Source organism: Ambystoma mexicanum, chromosome 12, assembly GCF_040938575.1.
Source record: "Ambystoma mexicanum isolate Mex_15411 chromosome 12, UKY_AmexF1_1, whole genome shotgun sequence".
Taxonomy (NCBI): domain Eukaryota; kingdom Metazoa; phylum Chordata; class Amphibia; order Caudata; family Ambystomatidae; genus Ambystoma; species Ambystoma mexicanum.
This window is the reverse complement of record NC_090936.1, coordinates 991,330,293-991,354,861: the sequence shown is the minus strand read 5'-3', so window position 1 is coordinate 991,354,861 and position 24,569 is coordinate 991,330,293. Positions and strand designations below refer to the sequence as shown.

The 24,569-nt window shown below is 47.6% G+C and overlaps 1 protein-coding gene across 5 annotated transcripts in view; it reads left to right on the top strand.

Moving 5' to 3' along the window:
- NCAPH2 (non-SMC condensin II complex subunit H2) overlaps window positions 1-24,569 on the top strand; it is an 899,214-nt gene that overhangs the window by 103,101 nt on the left and 771,544 nt on the right. For all 5 annotated transcript variants that reach the window (XM_069629493.1, XM_069629491.1, XM_069629492.1 and 2 more), the window contains one exon: window positions 22,312-22,413. In XM_069629493.1, the coding sequence (XP_069485594.1) occupies window positions 22,312-22,413 (102 nt within the window). The remainder of the gene's footprint in view (window positions 1-22,311; window positions 22,414-24,569) is intronic.

Below are 24,569 nucleotides of genomic sequence, written 5' to 3'. Positions count from 1 at the left end.
TATATAGTTCTCAAAGGGGGTCAGCTCCCTGGACCAAGCTTCTTTCATGTGTGGGTTGCACAGCCAGTGGTGTAACTGCACGTAATCATATCGGTCTCTTACGGATAAGTTCAGTAGGGCTTTGCAGTTCTCGAAAGACCTTATCTGTTGATTATGTTGCATATCTCCCACCATCCTACAACCCGCTTCTTTACATTTGCGGAAGATTCCTTTTTCCATTCCCGGGGGGAATCCTGGATTATCGAATAAGGGTATGAATGGGGCGGGGTCCTTAGTCAGGGTTTCATTTTTCATCGCAGAGTCCCACACCCCCAGTATTGTCTTCAGTATTTCGCTTTTGTGTGTATTCCCATGTCGGAACCGTTTGTTAATCCATAGCAGGTGTCTGGTAGATGTTGTTGCCACTGCCCTATCCTGTTTCTCCCAGATTTTCTCCCCTGTTTCGGGGACCCATTCCCTCAGCACCTAGAGCTGGGCCGCTTCATAGTACTTCCTGAAGTGTGGCATAGCACATCCCCCTACTCTTCTGTGTGCTGTTAGGACCACATTTGAGATTCTTGGGGGTTTTATCCTTCCAGACATATTTTGAGACTGCCCTCCTGAGAGCCCTGAAGAAGACCCGAGGGGGGATTATCGGGAGGGCCTGGAACAGGTACATTAGCTTGGGGAGTATTGTCATTTTCACTGCAGTGATTCTGCCCCACCAGAATATTGCTAGCGGGTTCCATTTAAGCAAATAATTTTTGACCTTCTCTAGAATTTGGGGGTAGTTATGGGCATACAGATCCTTTATTTGCACTGTTAGAGTAATGCCCAAATATCGAATGCCTGTGGTCGCTATTTTCAATTGGTGTTCTGCGGCCTTCACTCTGATTCCTTCTGTATTCCCTGCGAGGATCAGCACCTCTGTCTTTTACCTATTTATTTTTAAACCCGATATCTCTCCAAATCTTTCTATGATCTCCATCAGATAGGGGAGGGAAGTCTCCGGTTCCCCTACTGCCACTAGCATGTCATCTGCATATGCCACCGCCTTGTGATCCTGCCCCGCCATTTCTATGCTCTTAATCTCCGTGTGGTCCCTGAATTTAGCCAATAGCGGTTCCAAGTATATAGCATATAGGAGGGGGAAAGCGTCCCTCTTTCTAGGTAGACCTTATCCAACAGCCCCCCATTTACTGCTATCCTTATGGACGGAGAGTTGTAATTGGCCCTGACCATTGCGATATAGCTCTCCCATTCCCATTTTCTGCAGGACCTGAAATAGATACGAAAATTCCACTCTATCAAATGCTTTTTCTGCGTCTAGGGCTACTAATGCGGCTGGGGTTTGTTTAATGCCAATCTTTTCAACCAAGTGGAGAAATCTTCTGATGTTATCGTGGGTCTGGCGATTTGGAATAAAACCTGATTGATCTTGATGTATTAACCTAGGAAGAATTGGGGCCAGTCTTGATGCTAAAATTCTTGTGTACAATTTTGCGTCCAAATTAATTAAAGCTATTGGGCGATACGCGGTGGGGAGTTGTCCATCTTTCCCTTTCTTGTGAAACACTAGGACTTTTGCCTCGTTCATTATTTGGGTTACCGTTCCCTTCTCCCTAAAGGTGTTATACAGGGATGTAAGAATCGGAGCTAGGATGTCTTTGTATGTTTTATAAAAAATGGCGGTATACCCGTCCGGGCCCGGGGCTTTGTTTTTCGGGAGGGACTGAATTGATGCGTGGACTTTCTCTTCAGTTATGTCCATGTCTAAGTCTTGCTTATCTTGCTCTGTCAATGTTGTGAGTTGGACCCCGGCTAGAAAGGCTTCTTGTAGTTCCGTTTTCGGGTGATCTGTGGAGTATAATTTTTGATAATATCTACCCATCATCTGCCCATCTCTGTGGTCTGTTTTAAGTTGGCCTGATTCGTCTTTGAGGGCTTTTATTGACTGCATCTGCTATCTACCTCTTAGTTGTCTCGCCAGGAGTTTGTCGGCTTAATTCGCCTTGACATAATCCCAATGTTTTGTGTATAGTAGTGCCTTTTCCGCTTTCTTCGTTCTGAGAGTTTCCAACTGCCCCAGGACATGTCTTAAAGGCATGGTCTAGTAAAAATGTTTATTGTCCCTATGGGTCGGCCATGTTTTTTTAAGCCTAAGTGGCTCGATTTTAGAAAACTTTCCTATGGACCTTACCCGAGTTTTCGTCCATTAAACGCACGCGAAAACAAGCACCAGGGAGCCGCCATTTTCTGATAATCCTATCTTTTCCCCGATCGCCCTGGCTGACCTGCTTTTGCGGCACTAAATCGATTCCCCCGCCCCTGAGCCTGTCATCAGCAGATTCGTACTGCCCATTTCTCAACGCCAAAGCACGTCTCGTGTCAACATTCGCTGCGCTTCAGCTAATGACGTGTCGCCATGGAAATGGCAGGACGCCTCTTTACTCAATAAGTATAAACAGACCGTTTCACAACACACAGCAGCAGATTTTCGATTCCATTCCTCTCTCTGTGTTACTTTGAGTATTCTGTGACTCGTTTCAGTGCTCTGGTCAGCTACCTTCGCCGCTTGTAGCCCGTGTGAACAGATACCAGTACCACCGCTATAAATTATTTTAGTTTGTTTAACACACAATGGCTACAATAATGCCCTACATGTACGAGCCCGAGTATACCGAGGAGGAACTACTGGAAAGGGAAGCATGTGAAAACGATGGGGATTCGGACGGCAGTTGGCAGGACGAATCAACAGATGAAGAGCCTGGGCCTAGTCGAATGGACGGCGTCTCCACCTGGTGCACATGCAATCGGTGCGAGCTAATGCCAACTGAGGACGAGAACTGCTGCTGCTGTGAAAACTCGGGATGCCTGGCCTACATTTCGGAAGGCGAGCCACGACCGCAATGCATCACCGAGCTGCCAGACTTCAGGGCAGCCTGCCTCACACGGTCTGTGTTGAGGATAATGATGGTGCTTATGCACGAAATTCGCGCAACTGTTCGTCCTCGTAATCCCAGTAACTAGTAAGTATACTCTGCTTGTCATGCCACTCCTATTTCATGTTCTTCTACTATATCCAAAATTACATCTACATATCATTGTAACGCATGTAAGTCGTTCAATAGTGTGCATTGTCTAGATAGCATTTGTCCATGCAGAATGCCATTAGTTACAAGAATTGTCATTGACAACAAACGTTTATTAAACTTATCTTGGTCATTTAAAAACAGTTTGTTTCATTCCTTTTCACAGGTGGTACAGGCTGGTGGCCTATCGTTCCTTTACATGGTGGCTCCACGGGAGGATTGGACACCGCGTTCGAAGAGTGATACCCGCCTGTGCCGTTCGTGCCATTAGAGAAACGTTCCCGAGTGACAGCGGTCAGTACAGGGGATTTTCTCTCGCTGTGCTGCATGCAACCTGACCTGTATAATCTTTAAAGTCTTGTATTTTTGTGTCATGAAAATAAGATACAAAATAAAACACCACATATATTTTAACAACGTTTGTTTCGATTTTTTTAAATGAATCAAGTGTGTCTCCATTCAAGGATGGACGTCAGACATCTTTGCTCCGAATGGGTGAAGGTCTGATCGCTGTGAAGCAGGGTGGTCACTATCTATCTAAGCTAACGTAACATATTCTCGATCATGCATGCACTAAATAACACTTGTTCAAAGTCTTTCAGTAGGTTATGTCTCTATAAAAGTCACACATATGTCTATACTAACAATTACCATTGGATTATACAGGCCTTAGGGTCTTGACTACTATAATACACCGGTTGAAGTGTGGGTCTGTGCTCACAGGAATCTCCGGTATGTGGCATTTGTTATTGATAAGCAACGATATACTATCATTGATATAAACGCGATATACTATATATTGATATAAAGGCGGTTCGCGCCAGTGGATGAGCGCTGGCATGAGGGGCTGTCAGGGGCGCGAAAGGCCAAGGTGCCAAACTACATGTACACTTCAAAAGGTGTCCCACGGCAAGGGGCCATCGGTCACATGGCCTCCTCAGACCCCGTGTCTCCAGCCAGGCCTCCCCTTGAAGCAGGCCGCCCCCCTGCAATCCACATAAGTGTGTCTCCATTCAGCAGTCTTCCTGTGCCTTATCTGCACGCCCGAGGGCCATCCATCCCACCCCCCTGTATCAAAGGCGGTGCGCGCCGGTGGATGCGCGCTGGCATGGGGGGGCTGTGACGGGCCCAAACGGCCAAGGTGCCAAACTACATGTACACTTCAAAAGGTGTCCCACGCCAAGGGGCCATCGGTCACATGGCCTCCTCAGACCCTGTGTCTCCATGCAGGCCTCCCCTTCAAGCAGGCCGCCCCCCTAATACCACGACATACATACGTCATTCATTCACAAACACACCCCTGTTCCAAATACTTTATAAACCACTTGATATGTCTCATGAGAACATCTTTGTGCTTTGCAAGTCAACTCCTGAACGTGCTACCTGGGAACCACTGAGATCTATGCTAATCTGCTCGTCGTCGTGCTATCCGTGAACGTCTGTGACCGCTTCGAGCATACCCATCAGTGCGCTACCTGTGGCCATCCACCTATTCTCCCGCAACATACTGCTCTGCTTGCTGAATCCAACTGTTTGTTGGTCAAGGTAAGGCCATGTATCCTGGTCATATTTCGCAGATTTTTAAATTTCTATCTATTTGCGAGTAGAGTACCCAATAGTGCTATGTTCATTGGTCTCATTGCTATTGACTTGAATTTCCATTGCTATGCTATCAATAGATCTATTTATCTTCATCTGTGTCAATTGTCATCGAATTGCATCCTTCGGGGGTCCAGTCTATGATGTAAGCATGTTTCCTTCTCGTGCAATACAGAACATCCAAGGGATGAGTCACATGTTCAGTTTTTAGTCACATCATTTATACATTTCTGCAATTTATGCAAATACTAAGCCGCACATAATGAACTGGTATAGTTCCTGCGACCAAAACAAACCTTGCATTGATCATTGTATGATTCATTTACTTTTGTTTCAAATCTTTATTCTTGAAGATTGTATAATAATGTCGATATTTACTTTTCAGATTTATCAACAATGCCTGCCTGTTCGATTAGCGGTTGCCCTTCGAAGACCCATGCTAAATCTGAAGGCACTACAATGCATGTATGCCCGAAAACTGTTGATCGAATAAGAGAATGGGTCAGACATTGCGGATATCCACTGGATGAGCTGCAAAGTAGAGTCCAACAGGTCTTACAGGACAAGAGGGTTGATCGATACCGCATCTGCAGCCGGCACGTTTCCTTGGACATGTACACAACATCTTGGGTAACAAAGAAGAATAAACGGCGAACGACACGGAAATTGCTCAAACGCTATTCCCACTCTATTCATCCACATTCCGCCACCGGTGAGTCAAGTGTCCGGATTTAGCTTTAGGCCTTGCGGTAGTGTGTAGGTATCCGAACGGATTAATTGATATTGTAGGTGTTCTATCCCTTGTAATAATTTCGATATTGATATGATTGTATAGTTTTTTGAATAATGACATTTACCAATATATTTCATAACCCACAAACGCAATGTATATATATGGGAACAGGGAACTGTGCTGTATTGAGCATTTTACTGTATTCTGTCGCCTTACATGGCTATTTTTAATATTGGCATTTCATTATCAATCATTAATTTACCTTTACAACTTCTTGACTATCCCTTGAATCTGAAGCAAGAACATTCTACATCCTTGACGTGGTCGCAGTTATCAACCACTTCTAGCGCGTATCAGGTAATCTTAATAGGCTAATCCGCTCCAGACCTGTTTTATGCATGTCAAGAATTATTTTTATTTTATCGTGTAATCATTTTACCGAATGTTTGGTTAGTGCTTTCCAATTGATAAACACCTTAGTTATCGTCCACTGGTGTTTGTTTTCGGTTAGAATTAGTGTTATCCATACTAATGCAAGTACTGTCTTTCAGGGAGATGCTGAAGCGTCCGCCACATCTACAACATTTCTAGATGTTCTTCAACAGCAGGAGGTATGGATACTGACAGCTCCATCGAGCGTCATCATCAGAGCTGGAATTCTTGTCGTTTGATTGTTCTACACAATGTTTCATTCGTGGTTAGCCGTTGATATGTACCTGTGCTGTCGACCCCAGGTGTGTGTTATGTTTTCACTATTGTAATCCTCACTAATGCAAGTACTATGTTTCAAGCAGTTGATGGAGCGTCAACCCCTGCACTTGATGCGGAGCCTGACATTCAAGTAATTCCAGGGGAAGTGGAAGCGGGACCATGCGTATACGAATTGGCGCAACAGCTTTCGGAAGTGCGCACTACATTTGCAACATCCATAGATATTCTTCAGCAGCACGAGGTATGGATAATGACAGCTCCATCATGCGTGATCATATAACGTGATTCCATTTGCTATACTTTCTTCCCTATTAACGCAAGTGCTGTGTTTCAGGGAGACGACGAAGCTTCCACTACAATCACAACATCCAATTTAGATGATGTGTTACAGACTTGATGGTCGTGCAGAGTAAGGATACCTCCGTCCCCAAGTACCGCACAGACAACACCAGAAATACTGCCTGTGTGGTCTTTGAGGCCACAGGTGAAGTGGTTCGTAGGCCTGGATTCTGGAACAGCCGGAAAAGGACCCCTCGAACGCTGTAAGGCAATAGGTTATAGGATAAGCACAGAGCAGTTGGCAAGAGTAGAACCCCAGGGAAATGATCCTAAATGGCTTACCTAATGTGTTGGCAAAGATGTTCAATGACAGCAGAGAGGCGTTGGGAGTTCCCCAAGTGGTGGAGGGCAGATGGTGGGTATGCAGACAGGCAAGCGCCCAGCGTGAAGGCCAGAGGCCAAGAATCCAGGGCAAGAAACAAAATCCGTAAGGCAAACCAGGGACAGTCCAAGGGTCAGGCAGCGAGAAAACAGTTCCAAAACGAGGTAACAAGAGGCAAAGGCACTAGGAATCCAATGTAGCAAAGGTAGTCCGGCAACTGGTGATCCAATGTCAATACTTGGGCAAGGCAAAGGCAATCCGTGGTACAGAAAACGTGGTCGAGAAAATCCGTAGATTCAACAATAGAACGAGCGTCACGGAATCCAGGTGGAAACAGCTGTGAAGCGACGCTCATTGACTTCCGGACTCTTTTATCCAATGACGGCGCATCACGTGATGGGGAATGACAGAAATCACGTGATACGGAAGTATTGCTGCACTGGAGAGTCACGTGACGCGCGGATCCTCCGAGGTCCATTCAGGGCACCCTGGTGACATGGAAGCCTCCAGTGTAGCTGCCAGGAGCGGGAGGGAAGGTAAGTGCCAGGTGTATGAGTAAACCCCCGGGTATGATGACTGAATGGGCGCCTGAACATGCGTGCAATCGGATGTGTATGTGAGCGAGTGGGACGGCAAGAGGCCGTGGGTGGGGGCGTGGCACCCGCAGAGGGGTTGTTAGGTGTAGGAGACGTAACATGATGCAGATGTAAATACATCGGAGAAATAAGTTGATGAAATGTGATCATATTTAGATTTTCCTTGATTCTTTTGGACAATGCATCATTTGCGGTTATCTCTTTATATGTACCTGTGCGTTCGACCCCAAGTGTGTTATGTTTCCAATATTGAAAAGCATACTAATGCAAGTACTGTGTTTCAGGGAGATGCGGATGCCTCCTCTCCAATACTACCATTCATGGCAGTCCATGCAGAGCCAGAGGTATGGATACTGACAGTTCCATCGAAATAGATCATCACTGGTCGAATACTTGTCATTTGATTGTTGCACACAATGTTTAAATCGTGTTTGGCTATTGAGATGTACTTGTGTGGACGTCCTCACGTGTGTTTTATGCTAACAATATTTTAATACATAGTAATGAAAGTACTATGTTTCAGGGAGGCGATGGAGCCTCATTCTGTGCTGTCTATGCGGATACAGAAAATATAGTCGTTGCAGCGCAAGAGGAAGGGAGGACATGCGGAAACGAATCGAAGCTACAGCGTGTGCAGATGTTGAAGGTCGAGTCAAAAAAGTTGCAAAGAAAAAAAACCAAAAAAAGGTTAGTTACAAACAGTTCATAACTTTAAAAAAAATGTTTGTGCTGGGGACGATTTTATGTTATTTTCCAGTCAATTCTACTACACTCCATCTTGTGTTTAAACTGAACATCCCTTTTCCAATCTCTCCTCCAGTTACCCGTGGGTGTCAGAACTATACACACACAGACAGTGAAGCGAATGAGAGATGTGGCTTGCCAGACCGTGTACACTATGGAGGAACTATTAATTGAGGCGAGGCGTGTTCAGGCTCGAGATGCTCATGTCCAATGGCCAGAACATGAATTAACTGTGTTTGGAGAGTACAGCAAAGTTGCATTGGACCATAGCTACAGTGCGACCGCACCACCACAAGAAGATGTTATAGAATGTATTGAAGATAGCTCTGAAGTAGTTGCAGATCAATTTACACAATCTACACCCGCCAAAAATGTGCCACCAAAAAACCTGTCGACATTGTTGTGTTCTCGCATCAATGTTGAAGTAATAGATGTCGAAATGACAGAGAATGAACCAGCCACAGCATCCATATAAGCATCAGAACTTGATATCAGCGATATTACTTTCCAATGTGTTGAAATCTCCACAACGTCACAGGCCGAAACAACGTTGACGCAGGATGACAGTCTAATGAAAGAGAGCAAATACATAGTATTCGACAGTTGTTTGATGGAAATTATAAGTATGCTGAATATGTGTGCATTCCATTAGAGGGAAAGTATGTGGGAAGCCATTGATTAATGTGACTCGTCAAATAAAAGGCAGTAACGTCAAAATAAATGCCGCCTGTAGATTAAATCATAGGCTCTCATGGTCTGCACAACCGATGCTGGGGAAACTGCCAGCAGGCAATCTACTGTGTGCAGCTGCATCACTTTTTAGTGGCTCCAGTTTTAGAAAGTTAGAGGCTTTCTTTCAGTTTGTGGGACTCCATTTCATTTCTAAAGCGCTGTACTACATATACCAACGTGATTATCTGTTTCCGGCCATTAGTGATGCTTGGAAAATTGAACAATTGTCTCTAGCAAGTACATTCAAAGGCAAACGATTCAGGCTAGCCGGCGATGGACAGTGCGACAGCCCTGGATTTTCTGCCAAGTACTGCACCTACCACTTTCAGGACATGGATAGTAAGAAAATTGTGAGTTCGGTGGTCGTGCAGGTAACACAATGTACATCCTCAGTGGCCATGGAGAAACTAGGTTTTATAAAATCAGTGGAATATCTACAATCGAGGGGAATGCACATCGACCTCATAGCCACAGATAGACACGTTTCAATTGCCAAGACAATGAGAGAGCAGTTCCCACATATTAAACATCAATTTGACGTATGGCATCTTGCTAAATCAATCAATAAGAAAATCTCGGCTGCAGGGGAAAAAAAGGTTTTGAAAGTATTTTGCAGTGGTCATTCTATCACCAACCATCTTTGGTGGAGCTCAAAAACTTGTGAGGGGTCAGTGGAAATACTACTTGAAAAATGGCGGTCACTGATGCACCACTGTACCAACGTTCACCGCTGGACAGCAAATGAACATTTCCACCAATGTGAACATGGCCCTTTGTCCCCAGAGGAGGCACGGAAGAAGAAGTGGTTGATTCTTCACCGACACACAGAGCCATTGAGAAGATTGTTTTCGACAAAACTCTATCAAGAGATTTGAGAGGACTGACAGAATTCTGTCACACAGGAGATTTGGAGGTGTTAAAGTACAGGCCAAAGCGCTTGCATTTTAGCTTTCGGGGCATGAAACATTGCACTCTACTAGCGGTCTTGGCCCATAACAGCAATGTCAGACGTGAACAATCTAGGACTAGGGGTAAAGTAAGGATGCCTCGCTACACTAAGGTGTTTTCAAAACGAAGTAAGCTATGGGTGATCAAACCAGTCTATGATGAAATGCAGTTCGACTTTGTGAAAGGCCTTATTGTTGCTGTTAGAGAAGCACAGATATGGAATTTTGGACGTTTCTGTGCAGAGCAGTGATCCATTGCCACCGAACATTGCGACTGTGCCATGCCCAGCCGAAGCACAGCTGATTGTGAAGTACAAATCCCGGTTTAAATAATTGTAATACGATTGTCTTTTTGTAAATAAATGTTATTGTACAGTGTACCTGTAAACCTAACCGCTACCTTCACCATCATGGGTGGCGAACAAGCTGGGTGTCATCTTTGAATTCTCTCTATTCACCTCACATATGTGTATGTATATATGTTTCTCATGTCTCATCTCATGTAAATGTAAATGCTGCGCACTGTTAACGGAGGGGAGGCTTGCGTATTGCAAATAATAAAACAAACAATAAATCTCACTTTTAACTCAACTCCTGTGGTACTTTATATTTTCCCTGACCTTCCGCCAAAAATGAAATGTCTCAATTTGGGCTGCAAAGCTCGCAGACAACGGGGACAAAATTGGGGCACTTAGAACGCGCCAGCCAAGCGGGCCGTGGCATTTGGGAGAGAAGGCAGTTCGCATTTGCACATTGAGGCGCACTACATAGACGGATTCTAAACTTCAAGTTCTCACAGATGCCTATACTACGTGATGTTGCAAATAAAGAATGCGAAGGACAGCGCCCAGATGAGGTCCACAAGTCGCACTGGAAGTATAAGGGACTATTGTTTTTTGACCTTGAGACAGGGACCATGCCGAAAGAACTACATTTGAAGGGAGTGCGCAATAACATAAGACGATAAGGCAGAAAATTCAGAAACTAGACCGAGTTTCAGTTTTAGGTCCGTATACGAAAAATCGTTGTCAAGAGCACGATCCGTTTTACAGACTGCATTACGAAGAGACACACTGAAAATTTCAAATATAATGTAAGTAAATCTTTACACGCTTTTATACCGGAATGAAGATTTAATGAATGGATGCATGAATAAATGAATGAATGAATGAAGAGCTAGGAAAAGCAAGTAAAACTGTTCGTAGTGGGCACATGGGCATGCAGGTCCACTGGTCTCACCGATCTCGGTCCTTGGCCCAGCCACTTTTCCCTGCACTACGGAACTGTCTCTGTATCCTTCAGCCCCTTCTCCTGGCATTTACCTTGCACTTGCCACCAGCTGGCCCTATTATTTAATTTGTATTCAACTAACCATGTACAGCCCTTCCCCATGCGCTATCAGAAAGACACCTGGCCTAGTAGGATCGTTGTCTGTCTGCCCTTGTTCCCCACCTGCCTCGTCACGCCTAGAAACACTTGAGTATAGGCGCGTTACAAATGCCATATCATATCATTCCTCACGCATGTAGACTGTCATTTATCATTGTGTGTTGGCCTCGATTTATCTTGTTACTTTTCGCATTGATTTTAGAGACGAACATACTCCATTGAACTATCCTTGCAAGCAAATAGTTTCTGATCGGCCGTAATAAATAAAATGAGTAATATTAATGAAGTTCGGCTAGCGAGACTAATTATCATTTTTTTGTTTTCATAACAGGTATTTGATACCTTTCTGCCACTGCCATCTGTTTGAGACACCGGCGGATGGATTCTTCAGCAGACACCTGCAGCTTCGTGTCAACAACTGGAGCACGATCACCATATTATGGGACGATCGCCAAGGGGCCCACATGTCCTTACGCTGTACTAGTGGCTAGAAGCAACAAATCAACCTTTAGGCTGGACTAGTGCCTAGTTGATGGAACAGCCTTGCGGTTCACCGTGCTTCCAAAGTGATTCTTTTTACGAAAATGAACACCCTGTGTACCATAAAGGAACAGCGCGTGACTCAAGATGAAACGGAACAGTTATTGTGGATACAGATAAAAGAAAATAAATGGCTTCCGGAGTTCATATGGCAATTGCTGAATATTCTCTAAACATTTAATGTCAAATAAATGTACTTTACCAAATGTACCGTGTTCCTGTTTCATTTTAAAGTACAGTTTCATATTCCGAATTGTGGCGCGCTGTGTTGTGAGTTGATCTGTGTTGGTTTCCGGGTTCTGTGTGGAGACGCGCAGAAGACGACTGGGCGCGTTTGCCTACGCAGCACAGTAACGTCATGGGGAGAGGCGGGGAATATGAATGTTTTGATAATGTCAGGCTCAGGGGAATTGATTTAGTGCCGCAAAAGCAGGTCAGCCAGGTCGATCGGGGAAAAGATAGGATTATCAGAAAAAAGCGGCTCGCTGCTGCTTGTTTTCGCGTGCGTTTAATGGACGAAAACACGGGTAAGGTCCATAGGAAAGTTTTCTAAAATCGAGCCACTTAGGCTTAAAAAAACATGGCCGACCCGTAGGGACAATAAAATTTTTTACTAGACCATGCCTTTAAAGTTCGCATTAGTATTCTGGTGTGAGTTTGTATCAGTTCTGCTTGGATCTCCCCTATTTTCCCTTCTAGTTCCTTTTCCCATTGGCAGTGCGTTTTCTCTTTCTGTGCTTTGAGTGCTATTATATGTCCTCTCATAACCGCCTTCAGGGCTTCCCATAAGGTGTCCTTGTTAGTGCCCGGGAGGTCATTATAAGCTATGAATTCTAAGATCTGTTCTCTTAACGTCTGGTTCATTGCCGGGTCCCTTATATCCTCCGGCATGCAAGCAAAGTGTATGGAGTTTGCCTAGGAAAGGGGGACAGGGAAAAGGCGTACACATGCTGTAGGGGTATGAATAGAGTGGACTTGCACAATGTTTTGCCTACCTTCTGTTTAACATTGTATGATGGATGTCAACACCCTACCACCCCTCCATAACCTGTGGTGGTAGTTTGACCATTTGAGGTCTGCCCAGAGGGGGGCATGATCCGAGAGGGTGATCGGTTCCATCTCTGTTTTATTTTCCCCAAGAGCCCCACTGAGACCAATATGTAATCAGTTCTCGAGGCCGTATTATGTACGTGTGAATAGTATGTATAACTTTCCCTTTGCGGGTTACCATTGCGCCAAGTGTCCGCTTGCCCTCTGAAAATCTTCCCAATTGTCCCATTCATCTGTTGCTTCTTGCGTGTTGGGAAGAAATTGCTGTGGTAGATTGCTTACCCTCCTGTATAGTTTTCGGCGTTTACACAGTTGTGATTTTCAGTACCACCTATTGCTGGCTTCTTCTGTTCTTTTTGTTTTTGGTGAATTTTATCACCAAAATCATTGTTACAAAAGAGAGGTGGGTGGAGGGGTTCTGAACTGAGAATATCTGGTTGGCATATCAAACAGCAATGCCACGGACTCGCTAAAATCATTTTTTCCAAAAGCCCTCCACTGTACTACCCAATGGGAAGTTCCCTAACAGTGTGTGCTCCAATTAGCAGCCTTTAAGAAGCAAGCCTGGCATCCATTTCCCAGCGGATTTCTTGTGGGGCTGTTTTGGGCTACTTTTCACATGTACGTGGGCAAGTTTTGCAGGCAGCTGCAAATGGACAGATTAATACATGTGCATCTTTTGCATGGTAGTTTTATCTTTAAAACCATGTTAACGGCGTGTATAAAGGGGCGAAAATCAGACATCGTAATTCGATTTACAAAGTACATTACATGTTTTATATTGGATACTTTAACAAATTCGACTGCTGTGCATTGTGTCCCAGACTGATCTTGGTTAATTTCCAGGCGTTCCCGTTATCTTTGACGGTAGCAAGAAATGTTGAGCATTTTCTGTGAAAAGTGCTTACTGCAGGATGCCGTTGCAGAACCATCCCGCGCATTGTTGCAGTAACCACCATGCCACCTAGCCTATGCTTGAATTAGTCTGCTGCTTTTGTCACCCATAAACGCTACTCACTCTTCTGAGCTCTTATTCAGAGCAAAGTGTATGGAGTTTGCCTAGGAAAGGGGGACAGGGAAAAGGCGTACACATGCTGTAGGGGTATGAATAGAGTGGACTTGCACAATGTTTTGCCTACCTTCTGTTTAACATTGTATGATGGATGTCAACACCCTCTAGGTTTGTGAACCTCGCATGAGCACATTGTCTACTCTCTCTACCCCGCCCGCCCTGCGCCCGTACTCTCTGCCTCCCGCCCGCCCACCCTGCACCCGTACTCTCTGCCTCCCTCCTGCCCTCCCCTCGCCTCGCCTTGCCTCCCCTCGCCTCCCTCCCTTCCACCCGCCCTGCCTCCCTCCCCTCCCGTTTCGCCCTCCCCTCCCGCCCTCCATCCCGCCCTCCCTCACTGCCCGGCGCCCGTACTCTCCCTCCCTCCCGTACTCTCCCTCCCTCCCTCCCTCCCGTACTCTCCCTCCCTCCCTCCCGTACTGTCCCTCCCTCCCTCCCGCCCGTACTCTCCCTCCCTCCCTCCCTCCCTCCCGCCCGTACTCTCCCTCCCTCCCTCCCTCCCGTACTCCCTCCCTCCCTCCCGTACTCCCTCCCTCCCTCCCGTATTCCCTCCCTCCCTCCCTCCCGTACTCTCCCGCCCGTACTCTCCCTCCCTCCCGCCCGTACTCTCCCTCCCTCCCGCCCGTACTCTCCCTCCCTCCCTCCCTCCCTCCCGTACTCTCCCTCCCTCCCGTACTCTCCCTCCCGGCGCCCGTACTCTCTCTCCCTCCCTCCCTCCCGGCGCCCGTACTCTCTCTCCCTCCCTCCCTCCCTCCCGGCGCCCGTACTCTCTCTCCCTCCCTCCCGGCGCCGTACTCTCCCTCCCTCCCGCCCGTACTCTCCCTCCCTCCCTCCCTCCCTCCCGTACTCTCCCTCCCTCCCTCCCTCCCGGCGCCCGTACTCTTCCTCCCTCCCTCCCTCCCGGCGCCCGTACTCTTCCTCCCTCCCTCCCTCCCTCCCGGCGCCCGTACTCTTCCTCCCTCCCTCCCTCCCTCCCTCCCGGCGCCCGTACTCTTCCTCCCTCCCTCCCTCCCTCCCGGCGCCCGTACTCTTCCTCCCTCCCTCCCTTCCTCCCTCCCTCCCGGCGCCCGTACTCTTCCTCCCTCCCTCCCTCCCTCCCTCCCTCCCGGCGCCCGTACTCTTCCTCCCTCCCTCCCGGCGCCCGTACTCTTCCTCCCTCCCTCCCGGCGCCCGTACTCTTCCTCCCTCCCTCCCGGCGCCCGTACTCTTCCTCCCTCCCTCCCGGCGCCCGTACTCTTCCTCCCTCCCTCCCGGCGCCCGTACTCTTCCTCCCTCCCTCCCGGCGCCCGTACTCTTCCTCCCTCCCTCCCGGCGCCCGTACTCTTCCTCCCTCCCTCCCGGCGCCCGTACTCTTCCTCCCTCCCTCCCGGCGCCCGTACTCTTCCTCCCTCCCTCCCGGCGCCCGTACTCTTCCTCCCTCCCTCCCGGCGCCCGTACACTCCCTCCCGGCGCCCGTACACTCCCTCCCGGCGCCCGTACACTCCCTCCCGGCGCCCGTACACTCCCTCCCGGCGCCCGTACACTCCCTCCCGGCGCCCGTACACTCCCTCCCGGCGCCCGTACACTCCCTCCCGGCGCCCGTACTCTCCCTCCCGGCGCCCGTACTCTCCCTCCCGGCGCCCGTACTCTCCCTCCCGGCGCCCGTACTCTCCCTCCTGGCGCCCGTACTCTCCCTCCCGGCGCCCGTACTCTCCCTCCCGGCGCCCGTACTCTCCCTCCCGGCGCCCGTACTCTCCCTCCCGGCGCCCGTACTCTCCCTCCCGGCGCCCGTACTCTCCCTCCCGGCGCCCGTACTCTCCCTCCCGGCGCCCGTACTCTCCCTCCCTCCCTCCCTCCCTGCGCCCGTACTCTCCCTCCCTCCCTGCGCCCGTACTCTCCCTCCCTCCCTGCGCCCGTACTCTCCCTCCCTCCCGGCGCCCGTACTCTCACACGGCCCCAACCCATTATAATTAATTACAAACTAACACTATCTTAAATTGTAAAATGCAGCATTTCTTCTATGTGAGATTGTGCATTCATGCCCGTCAGCTAGGAAAACTGACTACAAAAAACTGGGACCAATGCGTTTTCCAATGGAAACAATCTTGAGAGAGGGGGACGGAGCAGGAAAAACCGAGACGTCTGGTCTCCCTACCCTGCAGAGACGAGTGGGGCACGAGTGGTTGTTTGGCAGTGGTTGCCAGGGGGTTGGCCATGGCAGTGCCCGCATTAATAAACTGTGGACGGAGGTATATCCAGCGTAATTTTAAATTGACCGTGGCGGGTGTGTTCATCTGAGCCAACATCAGTTCACACCCGAGCATATATGGACGTTTGAAGCCAGTTATCGTGCTGTCGGCCCCTTTCCTAGGATTGTCTCATTACTCCACTGCCTGGTAGTAAATACGCCCAAACTTGAAACTAAACGAATAGCAGGAATGGACTTGCTGCCCTTAGTCAAGATGCCTTCGGGTCGCAGCCGTAGCAAACTTAAATTGCTGATTCTGCCGAAATTCAAGCATGCACCATGCCCCTCAATGGAAAGACTCTCACCAATGGGTGAAATGGGACGCAAAGTTGTTGAAGTCACTGAACTAGTTAGTATCCCGGCTACCCTAGGAGGTGAACGAATGATTGATGCAAAGCACGCTGCAGGATGGCAGAGGGAGGGGGGGGGATTGGTGTTCTCCTGAATTTAAAGGCTGAAGTGTCCTCAATTGACAGACAACTGTCCCCTGCACACCCTTTTTACTGGTACTATCCAGTCAGGAATACGGGCACAGAGTGCGGGTGGGGGCACAGAGTACGGGCGCAGAAACATCAGTAAAACGTTTTCAAGTAAATTAAGTTTAAAGTTAGAAGGCCAAGGGCGACTCCGACATTGGCGGCTCCAAGATGTCTGCAGGTGTCCGCAGGGGACGCCAAGGAAGCCAGCAGCTAACAGACACCAACAAAAACTGTGAGTCTGGCATGGGTGGGGAGTAGAGCAATTACTCTACTCCAGAAAACCACTGCCACTCTATCTTACCTCCCAATAACATAGAGTGCCATAATATTAGCCTGTCCACACTTAGATAGAATTGTAAATATTAGCCTGTCCACAGTTGGATAGAATGGTAAATATTGGCATGTCCACACTTAGATAGAATTGTGAACATTAGCCTGCGTCGCATCTAGATGGAATTGTGAATATTAGCATGTCCACACTTGGATAGAATTGCGAACATTAGCCTGCGTCGCATCTAGATGGAATTGCGAACATTAGCCTGCGTCGCATCTAGATGGAATTGCGAACATTAGCCTGCGTCGCATCTAGATGGAATTGCGAACATTAGCCTGCGTCGCATCTAGATGGAATTGCGAACATTAGCCTGCGTCGCATCTAGATAGAATTGTGAACATTAGCCTGCGTCGCATCTAGATAGGATTTTGATTGAAGGATAGCATGCCCGCGTCTAGATGAAACTTGAATGTTAGCATGTGCCACACTTAGAACTGTGAACACCAGCCTGCGCCGCATCTAGATAAGATTGTGAATGTTAGCATGCCCACACCTAGATAGAATTGTGAACATTGGCCTGCAACGCTTCCAGATAGGAATGTGAAGGCCAACAAGTGCCACACTTAGACAAAACTGTGAATGTCAGCATGCTAAAGGTCCGGTAACCCACTAACCAATATAACCTCAAACTCTGCATACTTATCCCACTCAAAACTCACACAACCATCTCTCGCACCCCAAGCCGCACACACTTCACAACACTGCAACAACACATAAGCCGGAGCAACAGCACACGCGGACTGACACCGATCCAATACCCGCACCAAAGCTCCGCACCCGGTGTATACCGAGTTGAAGCTGCCAACAGAACACCACTCCTCACTATCCTACTCCCTCTTCACCTTACTAACCCATCACACCTTATCGTTTACAGATCCGCCAGAGCGCCTGGGGACCAATTCCGTTGGTGACGGTGCGCGGTACAAATACCTTTAACATTTAACAATAACAAGACCACCCCAGTATAAAAACTGTTCTACCGTTATACCTTAACCCTAGATGAGAGATGACTGGCTCCTCCTTAGCCGAGTGATATACTGCTGCTGATGCAGCACAATTCTCCATTGTTGAGCATAGGACCCACGCGTTAACAGTAGTTGCTGACTTTGGAAAAAAAAATCAGGTGGCTTTCAGAAGACCATTTCTGTCCACGAAACCTTGGAATTGAGTAACTTTTGGCTGTTTCTGACCACAAGCAGTCGATGCTCGTGTACTCTCAAGTTGAGCGATCAATGTCAGCTAGTCTTGTTCTGATTGGGTCTGGCCATGAATTAGATTTTCAAGCAGAAATGGCAGTGTGGAGTAGCTGATTGTGCTGTGCCGGAGAACAGAATAACTGTTTGAGCTCGGTTATTATTATGGTATTTGAGAAGGGACCTGGCTTCAGTTTTGGGAATCAACAGAGCGCTTTACAGATGTAACAGAACAGATATACAGCGGGGAGTAGGATACAGAGGGGCACAGAGGAGGTGTGCAGCTGTGGCGGGGCGGGCGTTGTCTAACGAGTCGGGTAGTGTGCGTGGGGAGGGGCGGGGGTTGGCGGTGGTATAGGTGTTGAGGAGGAGAGTTGAGTTATTTTCTGAATTGTAGAAGATTTGGGGCAAGTCTGATGCTGAAGAGGAAGAGGTTCCATAGTCTTGGGGTGCAGGCAGAGAAGGCTTGTTTTCTGGTCCTTCCCTTTTTGCAGTGTCAGATTTTAAGTCTGCATGTCTCCTGGCTTCTGGTGGTGCGCTTTCCGCCGGAGATGCTGAGTTTCTCTGCGAGATAGCTGCGTGACATGAGGGCGATTTTATAGATGATGCAGCAAGACTTGAAGGTGATTCGTGCATGCAGTGGGAGCCATTGAAGGTTGAGAAGTGCCGGGGTGATGTGGTCGTATCTGCATAGACCCTTGTTGAGGTGTGCAGGACGCTTCTTGGGTTCACAAGGGAGGATGACGTGAAGCCTTTGAGGAGTGCATAACGGCAATACAGGTCGGACCAGTGCTTGAATGGTGGATATCAATCTGTCCGGAGGGAGTAAGAGCTTGACTTTCTGCCGAGGGAGAGCTGATGCCAAGCTAAGTTTTCTTAGCCTTGTGTCTTGATGGTGAGGTGTTTGTCGATGTGGTACCAGAAGGACTTGGTGCAGGAGATGAGCTCAGATGTGAAGCCCTCAGAAATCATGGTTGGAAGCCAGGTATGTATGTCTGTGTTCGGTGGTGTTGGTGGAGGAGTAGGAATTTGGTCTTGAAGGGGTTGAGCTTCAAGTATGCACAAGACATTCAAGACTGGATTAGTGAGAGGCAGATTTTGAGCCTATGGTTGTCCTTGATGGAGTCGATCTTGAGGTATCGCTGTGTCGTTGGTGTATTGATGCATGTGAATGGCTCCCAGCGGCTCAATGTATAGATTGAAGTTCACCGGGGAGAGGATGGAACCCTGCGCAACACCACAGGTGACGGTTAGCATTGGTGTTCTAGCGGAGTCCATCTGAACAAACTGCTAGCGCTTGGAGAGGTAGGACTCGAACCAGCGTAGGACAAGTTTGTTGAGCCCCATGCACTGATGTAGGGTGTCCGTAAGCACCTGTATAATGCTGCTGTCCAGTTTGTTGATGGTGCAGCGAGGTGCTGCCTCTGTCAAGCTGCGGCAGTTACGAGATGGACTTTCCTTACAGTTGTAGCTGTGTTTATTAGTTTACGGTCATAATTCTAGACCTCTATCTGTTTAACCATGCTTCCACTTTCTTTGTGATGGGTCTGCCCAGTGACTGGGCCTCAAGGCTTTCTCGATAGTCGGAGCCTACATGGATGTTCCTGACTGGCCTGGGAAGGGATCACTGGCTCCTTGGTTCCCTCTGGGCAGTGGAAATGCATGTGCCGGCAGGTACAGGGCAGAGCTCTTGTGAGTGAAGGCACCTGATAATTAGATCTTCCTCAGATTTCCTATTCGAATTAGTATCTCCTGTGCTTCAGGGCATGTACAACTAGCAAAAGATGCAAACCCTGTATTATCGGAGATTGAGAGCAGTGATAGCCTGCTTAGTCTCCAATCACAGTGTTGCATTAATTAACACTTTCAGCAGACACCCAATTACTGCAGAGTGTCCCATACAACCTGTGTGGTTCTCTTTCTGAGCTTTCTCTCGAGGTCTGGCTTCATAGTTAATTTTAGATACTATTCACAGATAGGGTTTTTCTGGCGATAGGAATTGCAGCCCCTGCTGTTAAAGGTGCACAGTAGCCGTGTGTGTGGCGAATATCCATATAGGGTTTGCATCATCTTTTTTTCGCTTTCTATTCTTTCCTGAAAAAGAGAACACCAGACGGAGTAAAATGCACCTGCACCCCAAATCCATAATTTATTCCGTCAATGAGGTGAGACTCATCTAGATTGTATGAGTATCGCATTGATTCTTGGCTTCGTTTATGTATTGATGGATATGTTGGGACTACTACCTATTCCGTGGTATGGAAACTGCATACGTTTGTCTTGCTTCGTGGCAGCTTTGAGGCAAGTGTCAAGAGTTGATGCTTGTTTAGGTCTGCTTGTGAGGACCCATTTAGTAACTTCACTCTTTAAGGCCTGTGTTTCTTTAAGTGAACTAGTTGGCAGAGAACCACATGTCTAATTTCACTGCTGAATACGTCCATGAAAAAGGAAGTCGCCAAGTTTAAGGTCTCTGTTTGTCCAGGCACAATTCTTGTTGGAATTCTTAACCTCCTATTATATTTCGATGCTCCGAAATATTCATTGACATGATTGGTACCTATTCTTTTAAAACCCGTTGTATTAATTAAACCACCCATATTCTTTTCTTGCATGAAGTTTTCATAGTCCCTCTAGTTATACGCATGTGCTAACTGTTGCAAATGCCAACACAAGCGGAAATGCTTGTAACAAGTGCCTCGACATGTGCATATGGAGTTTGAGGTACACTGCTTTGCCATGGCATGGGGGTTCCTAACCGCAGGGAGTAGGACAGGCTGAGATGCCCCTGTTTCTTCCAAGAATGCTGAGGCTGTGGGAAAGCCAATGTGGAAGAACAAGGTGAAAAAACATACATTTTGAAACTGCCAACAAGGTTTTTGTGTGGTCAGTCAACACATGTGACACAGGAGCAAGCACCAGGAACCCTGGGAACAAACTGAATCCAGAAGCCCCAAATCAATGAGAATCCTAAGAAAGTAGAGAGGAATTGACCTACTATTCAGCAGCCGGAATAGAACTCTTAGAGGCATGCATCTCCCAAAGGCAGTAAACGAACGGAAATTCGCAGTGCAGCAGTATTTGTGTTAGATGTATCTTAGGAGGTTTTCGCAGACAATGCTTAAGTGAAGCTGTACAGCAGGATGGAGAACTGCAACCTTCTTGAGAATCCTTTGTTTGGAGATTGTGGATCCTGACCAATGTTAATGAGCAAGCCTCTGAGACCAGGATTATAGGGGTTGAGAAACAGTTAATGCTTATAGAGAATATATATGTTTGCGACAAAGCCGTTGAGAAACTAACAGTGTTGAGGACGAATTGATGCTAAACCTCTAGGAAGCTGATCCAAAATGTTTCTCTCGTATCACTAATAAAGAAATCCTTTAGAAATATCGAATTTACATAATTTGGCCACAAAATATTAGACCATCTACCCATCTCCATTAAGATACGTACAGACATGTTTCGCAGCCCACAAATTATTCTACTCTTGCTTTAGCATCACGTGATCAGTTCACTTGTCCTCTACTTCAGGGTCCGATTGATAATTGAGATGTACAATAGGGGTACAATAGGTGTGCTGTCTTTGGAACCACTTTTTTGTATAATCCCTGAATTATTATTATTATTTTTTTTTACTTTAAAACATTTAATTTTATGGCCGCCTCAGGAATTGCACATTCTTTTTCCATCACCTTTCTTTTTATAGAGAACATTTGACTTTCTTTCTGATACTAGCAAAAATACATATTTGCACCCTATATACAGGAATCAAAGTTGCTGGCACCAGTATTTAGCTCTAGCTTATTTCATTAGTTGGACACCAATATCAGTTACACACTACTTTTTATATCCCAATACCAACTGGTGCCACACCGGCAAACGTTTGAAACTAGCTGTGTATAAATGTGTATTGGATCACACCAAGAAGACCTTTTAAAGCACAGCCCATACTTAATGGGAAAGAAAGATGGTAGTTTACACCTCACGTGAAAGCTACATTTGCTGAGGTTACTAATTTCTTGCTTTTTTAGACTTCAGGCATTGTTCGACATTGCAGATCAAAGGACCAATAATGCCTTCAATTGTTCAAAGGAGTGGGCAGGTGGAGGGGAACATTGTGCGTGATCACACAAATATAAAGTAGCCCACATTGTTGGCGAACGTTTGACCCATTGCAAACTAAAACATTAAATATGCAGGAGTGTATAATTAAATTTGGCTTGGGTTATTTTACAGTTGGACCAAATCTGCATTTCCTTCGATGGCGGGAAAACCACCATGAACTTTGCTGAAGCTGCTCTTCTAATTCAAGGCTCAGCCTGTATTTACAGCAAAAAGGTAAGTTAGTAAGTTATTGCTAAGAATAACTATCTTCTCAATGACAGCTCTTGTACTTCTTAATGAATGCTTTGCTTGCTCTTTGACTGTCTCTCTGACTCGCGCTTTTTTTTTTTACCTCCATCTTTGACACCGTATGCCCCTTTGGCTTTCCCTCCTTCCTGTCCCTGCTTTGGTCCTGGACTCTCCAACCCCTTCCCGATCCCAAGCTCTCTCCCCTCTGCTTGCTTACTCTCCTCTTTGGCTCTATTGCATGTTCTCTTTGACACTTGCATGGCCTGTCCTTCGCTCCCACTCCTTGCTCAATCTGTCCATCTCCCCCTTGCCCACCCTAACAAAACAAAGACAAAGTAATAGATCTACAAGTTTTGACCCCTGGTTGCCACCTGCACCTATGCGTTCGTGTTGAGACTGGGCTGGGGGATCACCAGTACATGGCACACAGAAGAGGTCTACTATTGTGCTATTGGTTGTAATGTGAGGGTGTGTTATTTGGTAGTAAGATATGGCCCTGAAATAAGACAATTTTGGTGTGTATTTTTTTAAAAACGTTTGCTTGCCTAAAATATCCCACTCTGCAATAATTACAATTTCGAATGGGTTGCGTCCTCCAACTTATTCCACATCTTTGACGGGCAATGTCCACAGCTGTGCACATCGGAAACTTTATCGGCAGAGGGCGTCCTGCGTCGATGTCCCTCGAAGGCCTCCGTCAACGACGTCACCGGATGGTATAAATAGGACGCACGCCGCCCGTAGCCTCAGTTCTGTTTTTTCCGCAAACGTGTTTGCTTCGAGAACTCGGCGCGCCTCATGTGTTTCATCATAGTGATGTCTTCTTCGACCCCTCCGACTCCGCGGTCCGGCTTCAAGACTTGCCGGGACTGCAAGTCTAAAATGTCGATCACCGACCCGCATCGCATTTGTTTGTGGTGCTTGGGCGAGAGTCATGACACCGACGACTGTTCAAAATGCCAGTTGCTGACTGCCAAGCCCTTGCGGGAGCGTAAGGGGAAGCTTCAGGTGGGTAGGGGTGCTGAACCCAGTAAATCCCGAAAATCTAAATTGTCCAAGGGGGTTTCCACCGATGACTCGAGAGGCGACGCACCGCGTCGGGAGGAGGCCCGGGGATCTCGGTCCCAGAGTGGTTCCCGCCATTCTTCTTCCTCGTCCCAGCACTCTAGGAAGTACCGTCACCGGTCGCCTTCCCTGTCCTCCTCGCAGGGTGGTGCCGCGAGGAAAGTGGCATGCCTGACGAAGTCCTCGACTCCGAGGGAATGGGCTGCCTTTAAGGAGCAAATGTTGGCGATTTCCGAATCGCAGGACACGGTTCCGGTCGCGCTTCCTGACGAAGCTTGCACGGAACGGTCTCGTACTGTGGCTCGCAAGCCTTCGGGTTCGGCTACTCGACGCGACTCACATCGGGAAGCTTCGAGGTCCCGTTCTGACAAGGATCAGGATAGACGCAAGAGACATGCTTCCAGGTCTCGGTCCTCTTCCCCAGCGAGACTGCAGAAACCTGCTAAGGAGTCGAGGCCTGCGTCGACTCCGGTGCTGTGTCCGTCTGACTCGGACATCGAGGCTTTGCCTTCTTATCAGCCGTCGGCACTCTTGACGCCGAAGCAGTCGACGCTCTCAGCGTCAAAGCTTTCGGGGATTTTTGCCCGAAATTTACCATTGGAGGTCCCTGATGAGGTGGATCCTCCAAGGAAGGCTACTAAGTGTGTGCGGCCAGTGGTGGACTCCAGGTCCTCTTCTGTCCCGAGGCAGGGTTTTTACCTCCCTCTGGACAACATATGAGGAGGAGGAACGGTCTGACTTTGAGGACCCTGTTGAGCCTGATGTGGCTCCTGTCTTTTCTGGAGACAGTCAATTGGAGGTGTTGAGACAAACCCTTCATGATGCCAGTGGGTCCGGAAGTGGAATTTGGCAGGCCTGGGGCTCCTGGCTAGGGCCAGGGAGATAGCTCAGCGAGTTGAGCGCTCGCTGCTGCGATCTGAGTGTGATCTGCAGGTCGCAGGTTCGAATCCCGGCAAGGCCAACTCAGCCTTTCATCCTTCCGAGGTCGATAAATGAGTACCAATTTCGGTTGGGTGATTATGTAAAATATGTGCTCTGTAAAGTGCTTCGGATTAAGGCGCTATATAAATAACACA